The sequence below is a fragment of the Falco biarmicus genome, chromosome Z (assembly GCF_023638135.1).
Source record: "Falco biarmicus isolate bFalBia1 chromosome Z, bFalBia1.pri, whole genome shotgun sequence".
Classification (NCBI taxonomy): Eukaryota; Metazoa; Chordata; class Aves; order Falconiformes; family Falconidae; genus Falco; species Falco biarmicus.
Window position 1 is genome coordinate 24,423,162 of NC_079311.1, and position 18,773 is coordinate 24,441,934.

At 43.7% G+C, this 18,773-nt stretch overlaps 1 protein-coding gene across 1 annotated transcript; it reads left to right on the forward strand.

The window, feature by feature from the left end:
* The first annotated feature begins 2,402 nt into the window (after positions 1-2,402).
* On the forward strand, positions 2,403-13,715 carry STARD4 (StAR related lipid transfer domain containing 4). The gene is made up of 6 exons (XM_056324816.1): positions 2,403-2,513; positions 2,842-2,974; positions 5,540-5,589; positions 7,170-7,296; positions 8,412-8,526; positions 9,068-13,715. Exons 2-6 carry the CDS (start codon positions 2,870-2,872, stop codon positions 9,292-9,294), a joined length of 624 nt encoding a protein of 207 aa, XP_056180791.1. The 5' UTR covers positions 2,403-2,513; positions 2,842-2,869; the 3' UTR covers positions 9,295-13,715.
* Positions 13,716-18,773: the final 5,058 nt, after the last annotated feature.

Below are 18,773 nucleotides of genomic sequence, written 5' to 3' on the forward strand. Positions count from 1 at the left end.
GTGGTTCAGGAGCTACTGAGGAGGAAGAGGCAGCAAAGTCTCAGTTATGGCATGGTTAGCAACATTTAGTATTTGCCTCCTCATAGCACTTTCCTCACATTGGCATAAATTCAAGCTGTGTAGCACTGTAGGTATCGCGGTAGCTAGCGAAGGAACATCATGCAGGAAATGTATACAGCATCAGTTGCACATCAGTTATCTCAGGTGCTCCACTGACTTTGCACTGCACAGCAGGGAAGCCTAGAAATACTTGTCTCACTGTAGTGAAGAACTAGTTTACAAGCCCTGAAAGCACCCAGTTGGCCCAAACCATAAAATGAATATTGAGTATCAGAACACAGAGTGCCCAGGGGCTTCACAGATGACTTAGACTTACAGGCTTAAGAAACTTGCAGTATGAGCTGCCAGAGCAGCTCTCAAGAGACCAGGCAGCCTTCCGTTAAAATCCATCCAGCCCATGGAAACATGACACATTTCTAAAAGTAAGATTTTATTAAAAAATCATAATTTTCCAATAAAAACTTGTCATTCCCTCCTTCAAGGAAAAGGTTTCCCTCCAAAAAAAGTGAACAGATGGGTTTAAATAGGTAAAAGCTCACGGGGAAGATGAAGCAACTCAAAGGCAAGACAATACTGGACCTCAAGACAGCAACACAGCAGGGAAGAATGGACAAAGCAGCCAGGGGCTGGTCAGACATACATTTTTTCCCTTAGAGGAAGATGACAAGAGTCTGAAGGAAAACAGGTGAAATACATTCTTACTGTGTCACTATGCTTTCAGCTCAAAACTACTCTTTGGAATCCGCATTGTAAAATTTCAAGGACTGCATGTAAGACATCTTCACTTTTTGTTTCGGATGTCCTCAAAAGCATGATCTTTGTTTAGAGACCCAGTTTAATTTAAGGAAAAATGACTGAGAGCTGTAAACGGCAAGAGGAGCTACAGGCAGTTCAAAAAGCCATGTAAAGCCATGTATTGAGAATACAACCATGTTCAAAGCGTTCATTGGCCAAAATGAACAACTTATTACCACACAAAGAAGATCTGTTGTTCCCCTACTCTAACTGCCTGCTTCTTGCCCCGTTTCTTTTTCTGTCCTTCAAAGGGTTTGGTCTTTTTGAGTGGATGTTGCCCAATATGATTCTGTTGGCCTGAATCAGATGAAGTCCAGTGAACAGTGCAGTTCTGCAGGAAACCAAGTTACACGTACTGTGGAGTTTGCTTCAGCTACAAGCTGACCACAGGTGCTAGCCTTATTCCTAAGAATCTGGACTGCATGCTGATTTACAGGGCAAAAACTAAACACTTCAATCACATTTCAAGTACTGCAGACTGAAAGCAAGAGTATCCCAGGCTTTCTCACCGCTGTATGTCATTTGCTGTGCTCTGCACCATCTTGAGCCCTTCACAGCTGGACAAACACTTTGTTTTCAGTTTCAGATGCTGTGGCAAAAGTCAGAGCTAACTGTGGGAGAGGAGGATGGAGAATGTCTGATCTGACAGGAGGTAAGAGAACAATTAGGTACTGTGAAGGAAAGTAAGAAAGATAAACATGGTTGTCTAGCCAAAAGGTGTTTACATACTTGTAATGATATATAGCTATCTAACTGCATGAACCCTTTCCGCCCTGACCCTGGTGGTCTGTACAGCTGGAATTTGTATCCGGGCTCACAGATATAAATATAACCTCTTCTGCACAACAGTGTCTCTGGTTCCACCACAGCTGGAGTCTGTGCCTTCACACGCCAAAGCTAACAGCAATGCCACAGCTAACAGCAACGCGGGTGCAGTGGCCCAAGGAATGCACCCCTCACTGCTCCTGCTCACCCCATCTCCAGCTGCAGGACAGGCCTCAGCCCATCCACGAGGCAGCTCAACTGGAAACCTGCAACCCTGTGTAAACCTTTATAAAGCCACAGCAAAAAAGCCTTTACGAAGTGTCCCGGTTTCGGGTCAAACCACCCCACAAAGTCACAGGAACCAGGCACACGTGAGGAGACGAGTGGGGTGACTGAGGCTCGGCCGGCCGCTCAACAGCCCAGCGATGCTGCAGTAACGTACTGCCACCGCAGGCGACCGGGGCCAGTCGGGTGTTACCGGGACCGCAGCTGGCCCCCGAGGGCTCGTCCCGCTGCCCGGCGAGGCGAGGCGCAGCGCGCCCGCACAGCTCTCGCTGGGCCCGGCCCGCCACCGGCCGCGCGCGGGAAGCTCCCCACGCCGCTTGTCCCCGCCCCCTCCCATCACTCCACTCCCTCCACCCAATCAGGGCGCCGCGCCCCGCCGCGAGCAGCAAACGGCAGGACTCGCTCCTTCCTCCGGCCGGCGACGACGCGCCGGTGACGCCGCGTGATATGAGAAGGCAGCGAGCCCCACCCCCGCCCTCGGCGGATCTCGCTGCCATTGGCTGCGCCGGGAAGCCGGCTGCGCTCTCATTGGCTCCCGGCATCGGCCGTTGGGCCGCCGGGCCGGCTGGCAGTGCGGTCGCCGGGGGTGGCGGAGGGACGGGCCGCAGGTGGGCTCGGGGCGCCGGGGCTGGTGGCGGCAGCGGGGGGCCTGCGCGCGAGCGACCGTCACGCGCCCCGAAAGGCCGCGGAGGCCCGGGCTTGGCCTGGCGCCGGGGGGGCCCGTTGGCTCGTGTCCTGCGCCCCCCGCCGCACCCCGGCGGCCGCCCGCTGTCACCCGACCCGAGCGGGGGGGGTGTGGGCCCGGGGGCGGGGGGAGGGCCCGGCGGGGGCGGTGGTTTCCGCTCCCTGCGGTCGCGGTGCGCGGGTTTGAGCGAGTCGCGCCGCGCTGTTGACGTCCGCGGTGTGTCGTCCGGTTGTGGTGTGCGGTCGGTGTAGCGGGGGCCTTCCCGCCGGAGGGGAGCCGATGGATGGCCTGCCCGGCCCGGCCCCGCTGGCGGCGCGGCTGCGGGACACCCTGGTGCAGTACCACGGCATCGCGGACCGCGCCTGGCGGCTGGCGAAGAAAACGGTGAGTGCGCGGGGCGGCCGCGGGTCACGGGGGGTGGGGGTGGGGAGCGCCTGTTGTGCCGTACAGCACGGGTGTGGGACACCGGGCGCGTTCCTGCGAGCCTGACGTGAGAGGCCCTGCGGAACCACCCTCCCTGGGCAGTGCCTGTCTAGGTGGCGGTGTTTCCTGCCGACCCTCCGACCCGTTTCAGGGAGGTGTCTCACGGAAGGATCCCGTCTGTGCAGGACTATAGGCTTTTCTTAAAGCAAAACGTGAAATACTGCTAGCACGAGCAGTGTGGCAAGGGGCTCATCTGTGCTTTCAACAAACCAGCCACAGCCCGCAGGTAGTCTCTGTTGGCCTCTGGAATCTTGTCTGTCTGTAATGTTCAAACCCATCCTGCTTCAACTTCCAAATGCCTTCCTCTAAAAAACTGAGATCATTCTCAGGTCTTTCTCTCATACTGCCTCATGTTTCCATTGCCTTCAGAGACCCCACATTATCATGTTTCCTTCCGTGAAAGGGGATGCAGTTCCTGCTTTCTCCAAGCAGTTTGGCATCATTGCAGACGGAGTCATGTACTTCACTTGTAAGAGAGAAGCAACAATACACTTTATTGATATAACAAAGTTAAGTGGTAAATAGTTCAACAAGATTCAATGGCAAGGTACACCTGATTATTTACTGCACAGAGGACTGGGTCAGACAAAACTCTCAGGGAGGCCCTCTTCTTGAGTCATGAGGTTCAGAAAGAGCCCCCTTGCTTTCTAAACTTCTTCTCAGACAGGAGTCTAACTGCAGCTGGATCCACTCCTAGTTGCAGACTTGGTCGATGGTTTATGTCTAAAGGGTTAGATGTGCACAATCAATCCTTTATGTGACTTAGCTCAGGCTTCAAAGTTTAGCATGCTATTAATCACTTACCAAGAATCCATTGCGGCAGGGAGTCTCTCAGCCTTGAGTAGTAACCTTGAGAGGCACCCATACTCAAAGGGAGAACCTGGTGTGTCACCTGCCGCTGTGCAGGAGAGCTCAACGTGCTCTGGGCTGTCCACCATTTATAAAGTAAGATGATTGACTTACAGTCATATTTGCATATCAGCAAGGTATTTGGGTCATCATTCCAGACAGCCCTTGGCTACCATGTTGTCACCCATCCCCCAAAGTCCAGAGTAAGCTGGATGCAGCCATCACAACCCCCACTAGTGGTTATGGCTTCCACAGTGGGGTGAGGTGGATGGGGCGTGGTGGAGACAGGGCACCACCACAGCCAAAACCTTCTTTTGAGTTGTTTGGCTTTTCTGAGTCCTGCTGCATCAAGCTCAATGGACTTTGCTGGTGCATCAGTTCTAGTCTGGGTGAATACTTTTTATCCTGTCCTGCACAGGAGGTCAAAATATATTATGATCTTCCAGTGTAGCAATGTGGTAGAACTGGTATGGTAAATTTCTATCTTTGCCTTTTTGTTACAGTGGTTTGGGTGGGTCTTGTATTTCTTTTTTTTGCCTTTGAAGGCAGACATTGGTTAGAGAGTGTCAATTGTACCAAATGTAACTTGATTATTTGCAAAATTAATAAAGTCAGTCTTGAAAGGGAGTAACAGGGGATCCAAGCCTTTCACTTTTGCAAAACAGCTACACTACCGCTGCTTTGCTAAATGCTGTCTTATACCTGTACCATTGTTTTAGTTTAAGAAGTTACCTGAATCTCACTGTTTCAGATCATATTATTGCCCAGATTTTACCCCTGTAAAATTTCTAGTTGGACTTCCTGCCTTCCTTGTGTTTTGGTACTGTGCCATGTAAAAGAAATTCAGAGCTTTAGCTATCTGCCAGGGAGACGTGTTTTGCCACAAAATATCTTAAATGGTTCTGGATGCAGTACTTATGCTACTGTTCTTAAGGACATTTGGTCCTTTGTGCTTATGATTCCAAATAAAAAAGCCCTTTAACACTGAAATTCAGAGATTTTGTGCATGGGTTCTATTCCATGGTTAGATAAAAATCAGGAGATACTGGTTTATTTATTTTCTCTGGCTAACTTTTTAAAATGAATAGACTACTGCTTGCAAAGCACTTCTACTGAGGCATCTAAGAGAGAAGGGAAACTTAAGCTTTCCTGTCTGTCACTGTCAGCATCTTCTGCACACATTTGCTTGGTCATGTGTTACAGAAGTGGAAGCAGAAGTTCTGTGGTCTTCGCCTATGAGTAGTGTTCAGATAATAGGTTTCCAGTTGCCTTTTAATTGAAAGGCTTTACCTAGTAATGTAGTTCCATTATTCTATGTGTTTTCATAGCGAACTGGCTTAGTCTGCGGAGCCCTATTTCTGTGCAGAATTCTAGCATTTGACACTGGAAAAGTATGACAGATTTTTTTTAAAGAACGGAAGATTACAAGTAAAATCATGTCTGAAACATCTGCTCATCTTCTTAAGAAAAGTGTACAAAAGTGCCCAGGTCCATGAGAACTTTGGGGTGAACCATAGTTAATGGTAAATTTGCTTTTCTTCAGAAAAATTGAAGCATTTTCTGGGCATTTTTTAGTTGTATGTAAGTGAGAACACCATATCTTGCATTTTCTTTCAGAAAGATGCAACTGTGTGGCGTAAACCATCAGAGGAATTCAGTGGATATCTGTAAGTTTGTCTGCAGAACAAATACATTCTAAGGTTCACAGATGTGTTTTCTAGAATTTAGAATTTAAGGTTGTGGATTCTACAGCCCTCAGCTACGCAGATTGGCTGGAAGATAAGTGGATCATCTAGTTTGCCTGTACCATGTCTTTTTAGCGTTATACTTCGATGCTTTAGCATTGCATGGTGTTTAGAGCAACAAACAATGAAAACTGTGGAACGTAATACAAAACTCCTGTTGGCTGAAGTGGGCAATGACATATGCCCAGACCTTTTAGAAAGATTGTCTGCAAACCACAGAATCAAGTACAGGTTCAGCAGTCCAAAGTATTACTGGACAGCAATGCAGTCAATGCTTGAACTGCTACAGTGACTATGCAATTGCAATCTAGTAAAATATCAAGCGTGTCGTTATGGGAAAGATGTGTGACATATAGGTCCTTCCTGCATGAGTTTCTGTCACTGGGTTCTGTTGGTATCTGTAGGTTTAGGCAGAGAAATAGTTACTAGAAAATAGCACTCTGAAGAAATGAAAAGTCATGTGAAAAGATACCATTTGCAAGTATGTCAAAGACTGATGCAGTCTGCAGAATTTAAGTCCTGTTAAGTCTGCAAGAACCGATGACTCCAGACACCAAGAGTCTGCCGACTGTGCAGGGCCACAGGCACACTGGCACCAAAAGTTTGTGTAACTTGAATCACTGCCAAGAGAGCAGCAGCTGCTATGTGCAGATGAAGACTCCAGGGTTGTGTGTACACCTGGCGAAAGTAACGACTCTTTGAAGAACTTTCCAAACACCTAGCTGGAAGCCACTGGCCTGTTCACATGGTCCTCTGTTCTGAGTATACAGCTAATATTGGCTACAGCTAGGTAATGAAGAATGCATATGGGTGAACTGTGCAAGGGAATAGATAAATTTGTTACTTGATTTGTTAAGTTACCTACTATTAATAAGAACAGCTTAATGAATAAGAATTATTCTGAAAATAATTGTCCTGATGTATTCTTCCCCTTCAGGAACTGGAGGACCTGTAACACAAGTAAATAAAATCTCTAATGTCTACTAAAAATATCTGGTAACAGAAGAATGTTCTGTAATGTCTTACACTATATTAATTATTTGGTACTCTTACATGCCACCAAAGTAAAGTGTAGTTCTAATTAGATTGCTTTTACTACTGTTATTTCTACTTTATGAAATATTTTTTTTTCCATTGTAGTCCTGCTGTCCTTTCTTTTTGCTTTTAGCTTTACTTGTCCCTCCTGGACTCCCTTGCTTGCCCAGCAAGAAGAGCAAAATAACAAGTTGTAAGAGAACTAAACATGATGAATGATTTTTTGCCTGAGGAAGGAGTTTGCCATTTACAAAATATTAATTGCAGCATAAGGACAAAATTTCTCAGAGTAACATTTATTGCAGAGAAGAACAGATGCACCCATAGGTCTTTTTGTGTACTGTTTTTGTGATACAGTTGTTCACTGACCATAACTCCAGCTACCGAGGTATCATAGTAAGTATGCTGTTGCAAATTAACGGAATATTTATAAAGAATTTCTCACTTGTAAACATCTGTTTGTCTAGCTACAAAGCTCAAGGAGTTGTGGAAGATGTTACTAACAGAATAGTGGATCATATTCGCCCTGGACCTTATAGACTAGACTGGGACAGCTTAATGACTACAATGGACATCATAGAAACATTTGAAGAGGTGAAGACTGGTTTATATTCTTAAGGGAAATGTGTATAGATGCATACATGAGTTTAATGTTACAGCAGAGCAGTCGTTCCAACTAATACTACCATTTTTATGCCCATTTTCTGCATGAACATGAGATACTGTACATACATGCAGTGGGTGACCTCAGATGAGGCTTTCTGGCTGCACAGTCCTATTCTGAAGCTTGAAGTTCTAAAAATAAAGGAGTGAAAATTGGTTGGTCACAATTTTCTCAGATCTGGGAGCTCTGGTAGCCTCTTGATAAAATTCACATAGAGTTACAGTGTGGTATTTTATATGCCAAAGCCTTTTCATATGGCTTGCTTTCTTCCATTCCAAAATTGTGGGTATTAATAATCCACACGTACAGAAGCTCCAGCCTCTCCCTCTTCCTGAAAGGCTGACTTCACTGTGTGCTGGGAGACAAAGTAATTCATACTGAGGGGCAGGACTTGTTAAAGAAAGGTAGGTTTGAAGTTGATTACAGAAGAACAGGTAGCCTTTTGGTTACTGGGGGCATTCACTATGACTTTAAAGCCCTGTGGACATCTGACTTGAACATGTCTTTTGCTGTGGCTCTTAAGGAAGATATATATGTCAAGGTATTTCTGCTAATTATTCCCTAAAATTTATACAAACTCTATTGTCTTATAAGAAAGCCTTTTTTTTGAGGAACTGTTTGCATTCTGTTTTATATTTCACTTGGATTAAAAGTACTTGACAGCATCTTAATACTGAGAGGGCTCTCACGATTTATTCATGGTCCTTTCAGACTTCCTCAGTAATGGTTAGGCAACATAAAAGCCACATGGCTTTCAGTTCCCAGGTATGACACCGTTTTCTAGTTCTTGTCAGTGTGGTTTACTGACTAAACTAAGGTGCCAGATATTCTCTGCCCCTGCAGCTTTCTGGTGCAGACTGCAAGTCCTTACAAACTTCCAGCATTTAGACTGAAAATGACACAGCCATTCAGCCCTCACAGTATAGCTGACAGAGTCTGCGACATTTGTGGAAAAGACTAGCTGCCTACAAGCATAAATTTCCCTATATTCATTATACTAAGGTATCTTTGTTGTCTTACCCTCCTTATTCTGTCACTCAACAAGAACTGCTGTGTGATGCGCTACACCACTGCTGGCCAGCTCTGGAACATCATAGCACCAAGGGAATTTGTTGATTTCTCTTACACTACAAGCTATGAAGATGGGCTTCTAACGTGCGGTAAGGCACCACTTACCTCTGTTTAATTCTTACTTTGCGACAGCTGCTTGGCTTAAGATTTGATACAAAATAAATTTAGTTTTGCGGTAAACACTCAAAAATGGTGTAAGATGGTCTTCAACAACTATTTCAAAGGGATTTTGACATTTTACAGATTTAAAGAATCATAAAAGTTACTTGAGCCATCCCTGTGTGCCAAGTTTCATTTATGCCAGCTGTGGGACAGGAGACAAATTGAGTGCTCTAACTTAGCTTTTACAGCAAACTATGTGGAGTAACAACTTGCTCAGCTTGCTAGTAAATGGGAATAATGTTTTTTAATGTTGGAATTTCTGTTTATCAAGCTCTGCATGTCATGGAGTTTGGATGAAGAGCAACTTTCTTCTATGAAAGTACCCAGAAACTTGAAGTGTGCCTGTCACTTCAACTAAATTACCCAAGCAGAAACTTGTAAATTTTAAATTCACCGTACCTTTATTTTTTTATGTCTCAAATTAATTTCCTCTTTTTTGCTTCTGTTTTTTTTTCTCCCCTTAAATAGGTATAAGCCTAGACTATGGAGAAGTGAGACCTAACTTTGTCCGTGGATTCAATCACCCTTGCGGTTGGTTCTGCGTCCCTCTTAAGGACTATCCTAGCCACAGTCTTTTGACAGGCTATATTCAGACTGAACTGCGAGGGATGCTACCACAATCTGCAGTAGACACTGCCATGTCTAGTACCCTAGCCAATTTCTACTCTGACCTCAAAAAAGCACTGAAAACATAGGCAAACAGTGACTTAAAAGCCTGTGCATTTCTTGCAATCAAATTATATTGTTTAGCTTAGCATAGGTTAGCTACTGAGTTAAGAGGTGATTAATATTGTTCCTGAATGATACCTGAACCTTTATGTTGAGGGATCCAACTTTACCAAGTACTTTTTGATGTGATACTTAGCATACATTCCTAATGCATGGTGCAAGGTTCTGTTTCCTGCTCAGCACTCTGCAGCTGTGTGAAGAGTAGTCTGAATCTATAAACCCCTGGCTTCCTAGTTAGAAAACACAAGATGTGTGTTTGGGCTTGAAAAATGTAGCATGAACTCACCTCTTACCGAGTATTGAGAGTGGAGTGCTCAGGATTTTGCTGGTGCAGGTCACTGTACAGGCAGCATCTGATTGAAGATGTAATTTTGTAATATATATTTTTATATTTACTGAAAATTTTTGATTTATTTAGGTTGTGCAGGTGCATCTGTAACTTGTTTTAAAAAATTGTTTTATCATAGGGATATTACATAGCTAAGTTGTTAAATGATACTACTCATAAGAAAGCTATTCGCTCTTGTTAGCAAAAATAAGTATTCATTATTGGCATTTCTTCAGTGTTGTAACTGTAATTTAATTAACTGTTGTATATAACAGTGCATAGATAAAGAAATGCCCTTACAGCAGATCCAAAGCTCATTTAAGTCATCAGGTGTCCTTCCATAGTTTTTAGTGTGCTTTTAATCACACAGTTGTCAAAATACCAAACCTCCAATGGATCATCTACGATACTTTGCACTTCTAAATAATTTTGTACTTAACTTTGCATGTAATTGTGTGGGGGGGTATTTTTGTGTTTGGTTTTGGATTTGTTTTTTTGGATTTTTTTGGTCTTCCTTAACTGAAAATCCTGGAATTACTAAAGCAACAGAAAGGACCACTAGCTTGCTTCAGGTATAGGCATTGGTGTAGGTGCAACAGCACACCTATAATACCCCTAGATTGATCTTTGCAATAAATGAAATTAGCATTCTTAAAACATAAGCGACTGAAGGCCAAAGCTTAAGCTTTGCCGAATTGCTCAGCTCTGCTGGTGGATGGAGGGTCACATTTTTGAGGACATTTAGCTACCCAGTGATGCTGACAGATGCATAGCAAGGGCTTTCAAAAGATTACTGTCTGTGCAGCTAGGGACCTGAATTCTCTTTAAAACCTGTCGTTAAACTTTTGATGTTGGGATGCACCATTTTCACAGGTGAGATTGTAATTATCCCTATGCATGACCAGTGCTAGTGGCGGCAAGTTTAGCTGTGTGATAGGGAAAGCCCTAATGTTTTGGGGCTGGTTTCATGCGTACAATCCAAGGACTGGTAACTCTCAGGAAGAAAATATTTGCCTCTTTTGACACTGGCCACTGTAGCTGAACTCTGAACAGTGAGGACTTTCCTTATTGCTCAAGAAAAGAGTGAGAAAAAACATGACACCAAATATAGTGAGGGCTTTTCCAATATGTTTCCTGTATTAAGGCATTTAGTAGTTTAAGACAGTTAAAGGCAGTGGCATCCAACAGCTTTTTGGTGCCTTCACAGGCAGAAAATGTCAACTCCCTGTTGGGTTTTGTGTGTTCTGTGGTTCCCTTTAAACTCCTTGTTTACTCTTCCCATATTTTCTACCTTCCTTGTTTCCCCAGCAGTAATGCGAGTTCACAAGGTGATCTTTCATCACCAAGGACACTAAGGAGTCGGTGTCAGCAGACACACTTTTTCCTAAATGCTAGGGTCCACTCTTTTCTAGTACTGGCACAGAGGCAAGCATGAAATCCCTAGCAGTACTGCTCTGTGGGATGAATGCTGACATGATTATAGAGAAAGCTGTGTGAAGTGTACCCTATTTATTCTTCCCAGTTATAAAGATTACATGTATAGTGAATCTGCATATTTATGTCTTCTTTTTTTAAAACTGCTGGGACTGACTAATTGAGGGGTTGTGGTACAGATGTACATAGAGAAGAATATTCCATTGTTCTGTAAAAAGCCCAGTTTAAATCCATACAGAGGCACTTCAGAGCTGGAGAAACGGATTAAAAGGAGCACAAGACACTTATAGGATGATGTTTGTACAACACTAGGCACTGCAGAAAAGATTAAGAGGTCCCTGTTCCAAATGCCCATTATAAGGGCTCTAACAGCTCTAGAGTACTTATCTTTATTTAGTGTTCAGTGACATGGCTTTTTGTGCTTTCAGTGAAGATAGGCTGTTTCTGTTACTAAGCCTGCATAAAGGCAGGAGAGTTCGGTAGCATTTGACTTCAGAGCAAAGAGTTGCATTGCTCTTCTGTTGCTGAGAAAATGAACTGTGACCTCTGAGGTATGGTACACTCTTGTAGGCCATGTATCTTGTCACCCTCTGTGAAGTGGGATAGGAATAGGTACAGAGGTCACTTTGGATCTGGAAAATTATTACAGACATTAATAAGAATTAATAGAAAAAACAGTGATGTTTAAACCCATTTCCTGGTGAAAGAGTATGAAGGTGGGAGATACGATAATAAATCTATGCTAAATATTAAATGCTTTACAGGAAAGAATATATCCTAAGTCCTAGATCACAATATAAACTTCATAATACATTCATTCTGCCTTTCCCAGTTCTCACTGAGTTGTGCTGGTGACTTAAGTTTTTTACAGTATGGGTAGGGAGTGATTATGCTAGGGTTACCTTCCTAACAAACATAGGTGATAACAGCACATGACGGGAGATACCTGTGTGCATTTCACAGCTGACCCACACAATAAGAGATGTCATATCTGGATTAAGGTGTCCCAAATGCATTATCCAGAACTGTCTCTTCCGAAGTGATTTTCTTTAAAATTTCTCTTTCAATGTGTCAAGTGAGTATGACTACCTAGCGATCCTCAGAAATGTTTTTTTGATACAGGCAGCATAGATGAAGTTATTAGAAGATTGATTGCTGTAGTCAGAAACTGACCTTGCTCCAGCCATCTGGGGACAAGTTTGGCTGTGCCCTGGGATGCCTGATAGAAAGCATTTCCTGAGCTCTGTACCTGGGCCTGCTGACCTGCCTGCTAGCACAGACCCAGCTCTGAGGCAGGTTATGACACTGCAGAGTAAATTACTACCCTAAGTAATGCTCCCTGACTTCTTCAGGGTGTCAGTCTGAGTGCTGCGGTCAGTTTGGGTTCCAATCAGACAGCATTACAGCTAGCGTGTGGTGTTACGAATTCGAGTGCCAAGATTCACTGGGGATGCAGGGCAGCACTCGGTGGGGTACATCTGAGCAGTTGCAAACATGAGTACTTAACTGTTATTTGGGTAGCATGCGACCCGTCCTTGTCTGTATGCCTAACAGGATTTTGAGCTCCTCACAGCTGGGAGGAAGGAGGAAAGAAATCGCAGCATGCCTGTTCACTGGAGCGTGAGGAATGCCCCCACAAACCGGCATCTCTTATGCATACAGTATGAAGCATGGAGACCCTATGTGCATAGCCATCTGTGGAATTTCATGGTCTCCCTGTCTCAACCAATCAGGCTATTTTAAAAGCTACAATTAAAACATTAACATCTGTACAGAAACACAGCCCATTAGAGGTGAGATGCTGAAAGTTTCCCAAGACCTGCAGGTGTAGTAATCTTCACCAGAAGACCGTTGTACACCAGGGAGTTAGTGATGCACACAGCAGTTAACCTGAGCTGGCCCAGGCCTGTGCTGCACTGTGCATGTTCCCTGGCGGCAGGGTGAACTTACTCAGAGGAGGCTGCAAGCAGCTGCCACACAGTACCAGCAGGTACAGCACCTGTATGGCCTTCCCTGTGTGTGACAGTGCAGCAGGTTCAGGATATCCTTACCGCTGCATAGTAGTAATGATAAGTAGTTCGATGAATGAAATGATGAATGTTTTAAGAAAAACTTGCAATAGCTTGAATAACAAAAAATGGGATAACCCTTCCACAGGTAGGATCTGCACAGCATGCTGTGCCAGAGACCTGCTTGATGGCTCACAAGTCGGGGTTCCCAGCATTTGAAGGGATGCAAAGTTATACTACTGTCTCTTTATTGTGTTAGCTCCAATAAATAGCACTTTAAGTGATGTTGTATGGAGGCTGGTCGCCTTCTACTGGGATTATAAGGAATCAACGCTTCCTAGTGCAAAGCAGAGGTAAGATGAAGAATCAAGTTGTGTATATGCTCTACAGAGGCAAAACACCTTTCAGTTCTGCCTCTGTGCCACCCAGCCTGTACCATGGAAACTGAACATTTGTGGAAGAGAACTTGAGGAAGCTTGATGCCCAGCACATGTTCTACCTGCTACATGCCTTTTGCCTGCAGAAGTGGAAGTATAATAAAAAAAATGGAGGAAGATGCCTTTCATGTATTATTTTTTTAAAATGTCAAACAAATAAAAGTATTGAGAATTCACAATGCATGTAAAAATGTTGAATCATTTCCCAAAGCATCTGCATCCTTGGATATTTTAGACAAAAAGTTACTTGCGTATGTACAACATGTTAAAGGAAATAAGGTGGTGTAACTGTTCAGAAGGACATCAGAACTACAAAAAAACAGGGCTTTATTAAGAACCAGATTGCACCAGGCATCAGCAGAAATGCAGATACTTGTTAATTATGAGGCGAGATGGTTTTGTGTAACTCCCCAGCTATTCTAACTTATGGATAGTCCCTCTGAGTAGTTCTGTCACATTGCAAACCTGTAAGTTCTTTCTTATGCCCCATTTTCTTGTCTCAAGCTTGCTATAAAACCAGCATGATGTGCTCTAAGTCAAGGTTCCACACCACTGATGCGCTATTTTTGAGGTCAGGCCAAAGCACAAAAATTTTGAGCTCAAGGGGGAGCTCAAGTCCGTAAGATCCAGCTCCTACACATGCCCTCTTCTCTCCTTTTGCCTTCCTGCTGCCCTTTTCCATACTTTCATGGAGATAAGAAGATGATTTCATGAAACTGTAGTAAGAACCTATGCCTTGCCTTAGCTTGGGAAGGGATTGAGCAGCATTCATGAACCACCAAATTAGACAGTTTTTCTGGAGCACTGTTACCATACAGAACGTCTTGCATTGCTTATCAGCATTTATTTCTTGGATCCTTCAGGGATTTTGAAAAACCATCTCCCACAAAGGGGTGTAAAGGCACTCTGCGTGTAAGCAGTTTGCAATGCTAAGGAGTTGTGAGTGGCAGGAATAACAAGTTTCACCAGTACAAGATAGTGGCCAACTGGCCAAGCAGCTCTTCTGCAGACCTATGGTGGTTGTGACCCATGACAAACCGAGCAGGAGGGAACAACACTGAGGGTGTTAAATGACAGGTATGTAAACAAAGCAGAGAAAGAAAATGCTTCCAATACCTCAGTCTTGCTAAGACCTCCTCTCGGGGACCACATGCAGCTTTGGGCTGCATAGTTCGACGGAGAGTAGTCAATTACAGGCAGAAAATCTGTATGGAAGCGAGAAGAACAGTGAAAGATCTAGGGCTTATGACCTGTGGGGAAGGACTTGGTTTGTGCTGCTGAGAGAGAAGAATGCTGAACAGAAGAGAATTTAAATAAACTTCAGATTCATAAGAAATGGTTGCAGAAAACAGATCACCATAATAGACAGTTAACTGTAACAAAAAGACTCAGAACTTTATGAAATACTTGCCAGTCATAAGAATAGCAAAACGATTTGGGAGATTGTACAAGGAAGTGGCAGTGTCTTTATTGCTGTAGGTCTTTAAGAACAAGTGAGGTGCATCTTATCTTGCATAACCCTCCCTGGGGCACAGGGATAGCCTGGGCAACCTTACAAAGGTCTTTCCAAGCCCCCTAGTTCTGTACTTTACCACTAATAACAGATTTAGTTTGTAAGCCAACTGTAAGGTTTTGAGGGAAGAGGAGAAGGGGAAATGCTACACCAAGTTGGAATTCATTCAAGGCTGTGCTATACAGATAACATCCGTCACTGCATCTCCCTATAATGATGACTGTTGTTCCTTATCCTGCACTGAGCATTAGCTGTCAGCAAATAATAGATGTAAGCATTTCTAGATTTACTAGTTTATTTAGCATCAGATCAGTCATGCAAGCCACTTAATAAAAATAGATTTCCCACCATCAAAAGCATATTCTCATGGTTTATCAGCATTTCCATGCAAACACACAAGCAGGTACATTGGTCCCAAACACAATACACTGAAATAACACAACTGTCAATTTTTTTCTGGTTCCAACTTCTCTCTGGTTCATTTGCACAGTATCAGAAAAGTTACTACACAAATAGACTTAGTCTGAAGTAAAAGTGTACAGTTAAACAAGCAGTCTACAAATTTCTATTTGGTGGCTAACATCTTTGCTAGTACAAGCAGTAAGTGTTGACAGTACAGGGTTTCTTACACATTAAGCAGTAAAAGGGGGAGTCAGGTACACAGGACACAGAGCTAATTTGAGAGAGTCTAATAGATATATGACATTTTTCATTGTCATCATTAAAAGTCCAGCCACCATTGCTCTGAGACTGAGCTTCTGTTACAGGGTTATAAAAAACTTTGTGTTACAAGTCAATAGCACCATTTGTCTGTTGGTCTTGAAAGCATCAGCACATACTCTAGCCAGGCAGCATATACTCCTCTGGAATCAACACAAGCACAAAACACCCTGCTTACAGTCTGGTCCTCATCCAGCCTCAAAGCCAAGAGCCACCAGGAGCCTCCAAACCAAGACCAAGCCAAACACAAGCCCTTAATGTATCACATTTCTTCAGGTTAAAACCAGCTTAAGGTGATGAGCTCCTTCCTGTGGGTCTGGAGTAGCCAGCCAGACTGGTGCCTCTCAGGCTTGCAAGGGCATGGTGGTATAGCTGCTTGGGACCAACAAACTGGTTCCCACAGGTGAGACGGACTTGGTGACTCTTCTCCTCTTCTTTGCAAGCTGCATCAGCCACCCTTGCTGTTCTGAAAGACCATCCTATTTATCTTAGTCTTGGGGACTAGGGTTCACCCTCCACAACTCCATCTTTCCTTCTCCTGAGCACATAATCACTTTACAGTTAATTTTCTCACAAGGATAGGCCTCTCAACACTGTGTATTCTGAGAAACAAACAAACAAGCCCCAAAACAATGTTCCTTATGGAACATTAAATGAAATTTCTCCTGTTTACTCAGAAGCCTTAGCATGACTTCTCATGAGCACGTGGTGTGAATGAGGAAGTGGTTCCTGTCGTGCATAATAGCATACTGTTCTTGTTTCTAATTACTTTCAGTAAAAAATATCTTGGTTTGTAATTACTGTTTCCCTGCAGCCAAGCGGGTAAAAATTTGAACAGAGCAAGCAAGGCACCCACCACTACACTGAGAGCAGTAGGCTGGTCGTGGTACGAGCCTGGGATCCTCTGCAGAGTCTCATGGATCACTGTCATTCCAAAGGAAGATAGTTCTCAAGAAGGACACTGCTCAGCAGGATTTAGAAAATCCTTCAAGGATATTTTTCCCAAATAAGCATACATTTCGTTTGCTAAGTTTCATGGAATGTTTCTTGACAAACTCCCATTCACTATCAAAGACTGCTCCAGGCCCTATAGGAAGCTGAGACTGGGAGCCATGTTAATAGTACAAACAAAACAATTTGATGTCTTGCAAATGAAAAGTGGGGCCAGTGGTGAGGTTTTTCCATCTAGAGGAGGCTGGCACTAGATACATTTATGCTACTTTCATAAACATGGCTGATGGTGATGTCTGGAAAATAACAGAAATCAGGGAATCTGAGACCTTGGAGGAAACACTTACAGACACTTCTCACCTTATTCCTTGTCCAGACAAAGCTAAGAAGGAGCCCTCTTTGGTGTGCTCTTCAGCAAAATCCTCTCTTGTTTTTGTTGTGGGCATTTATTGTTTGGTGGTATTTAGGGGTTTGTGGTGGCAGTTGTGCTTGTTCATTTAAGTTAGCGTTTATAAAGAACACAATGATGCCTTGGGATCTGTTTTTTCCTAATACCCTGGTTATTGCATCATGGTAGCTATGATTTCTCACAGTGCAATGCACCTATTTGGAGCTAACATTTGGAGGGTTTTGTGGTTAATGTCTGTCAAAATTGTGCCTTCATCTGCAAAGATACTCTCACACAGGTGCCCTTGCTGTGATTAGGCCAATTGATTTAAATGGGTCTAGCCATTTTGGTTAACTTCAAAAAGTGTAAGATGGAGCTTAACAGCAATGTCTCACATATACGTCTCTTAAATAGCCACAGGTCTTTGAACTTTATTCTTCATTCACCCTGTTTGGTTACTTAAGTATGGTAACTTGATCACTGGACATTTGCAAAACCTACAGCTCCTTCAGCTAGTCCAGGAGGAAAGAGTGAGAATTCCTTGGGCAGGACTAAAGTAACATTACCTCATCACAACTAATATGGTGTCCAACACTACTACTTTGTCAGGGGCTGGAGAAGAGCCTCCCCCAGATCTACGGTGTCAAGGAGACAGGGATGAATAACTGTCAGTTTCATGCATAATTAATTTAAATTTTCTAGATAAATAAAAAAGCTTGCTTTTGGAAGTAGTAGCTCAAAAGGATATGGCAGATGATAACGAGGGCTGATATGATAAAGCAGATCCCTATGCACAGTTCTGTGGATGAATAAATATGGCTCAGTGGCTACTGTGGCATCGTGTCTGAGATAGATTACCTGCCATTTGCATGGTTTGCCTTAGCTTTGGAGTTACCAGAATAACTGCCTAAAGTCTGCGATGACACAGTAATTTCAATTAGGAGAGCCATCCCAGATCCACCCAACACGGGGATAAGAATCACATTCTTTTTTCTCTTTGACAGGCTTTGCCTGTGTGTACATATACAGATGCAATGATTGGCTCCACACAGATTTTGTATTATAAAGCAGATCATTATTTACAGTTCCAGACAACAAATGGGACCAAGTGTCACAAACTGACTTCACTGTTTCTTCTGCCAACACTGTAAGAGGCAATGCTGCATAAAATATAATACTAAGTATATCAACTGGTATTAAGTAAATGATTAACAAGATCATCATCGGTCATAGCACACATGATATTTTTCAGAGTTTCTAAACCTGATGTGTTTCTTTGGATTGACCTAAATCACATCTTCTCCACATAAGGAAAAAGATGCCATTGATGAAGGAGCTTCCTGGTGCTGAGGAGCAGAACCTGGCATGGTGCTGTTCTCATGCCACTTTGCTCTGAATCCCCCCCCCCCCCCCCCCCCCCCCGCCTATAAACCCCTCCCCGCCTCCCCCCCGCCCCCCCCCCGCCCCCGAACATTAGCAGCTCATACAGCTAAAGCATCTACAGCAGCCCAGATGCCTTCATTTTCTACTGGGAAACTAACTCAGGGAGCTGAATTCTTTTCTGGTTCTGTCTGGCATTAGTTGCCCAGCACTGGGTTATTTCTGTGAGCCCGGTATAGGCTCTTGAGAAAGGAAGCAGAAAGCAAACAGCATGTGTCTAAGAAA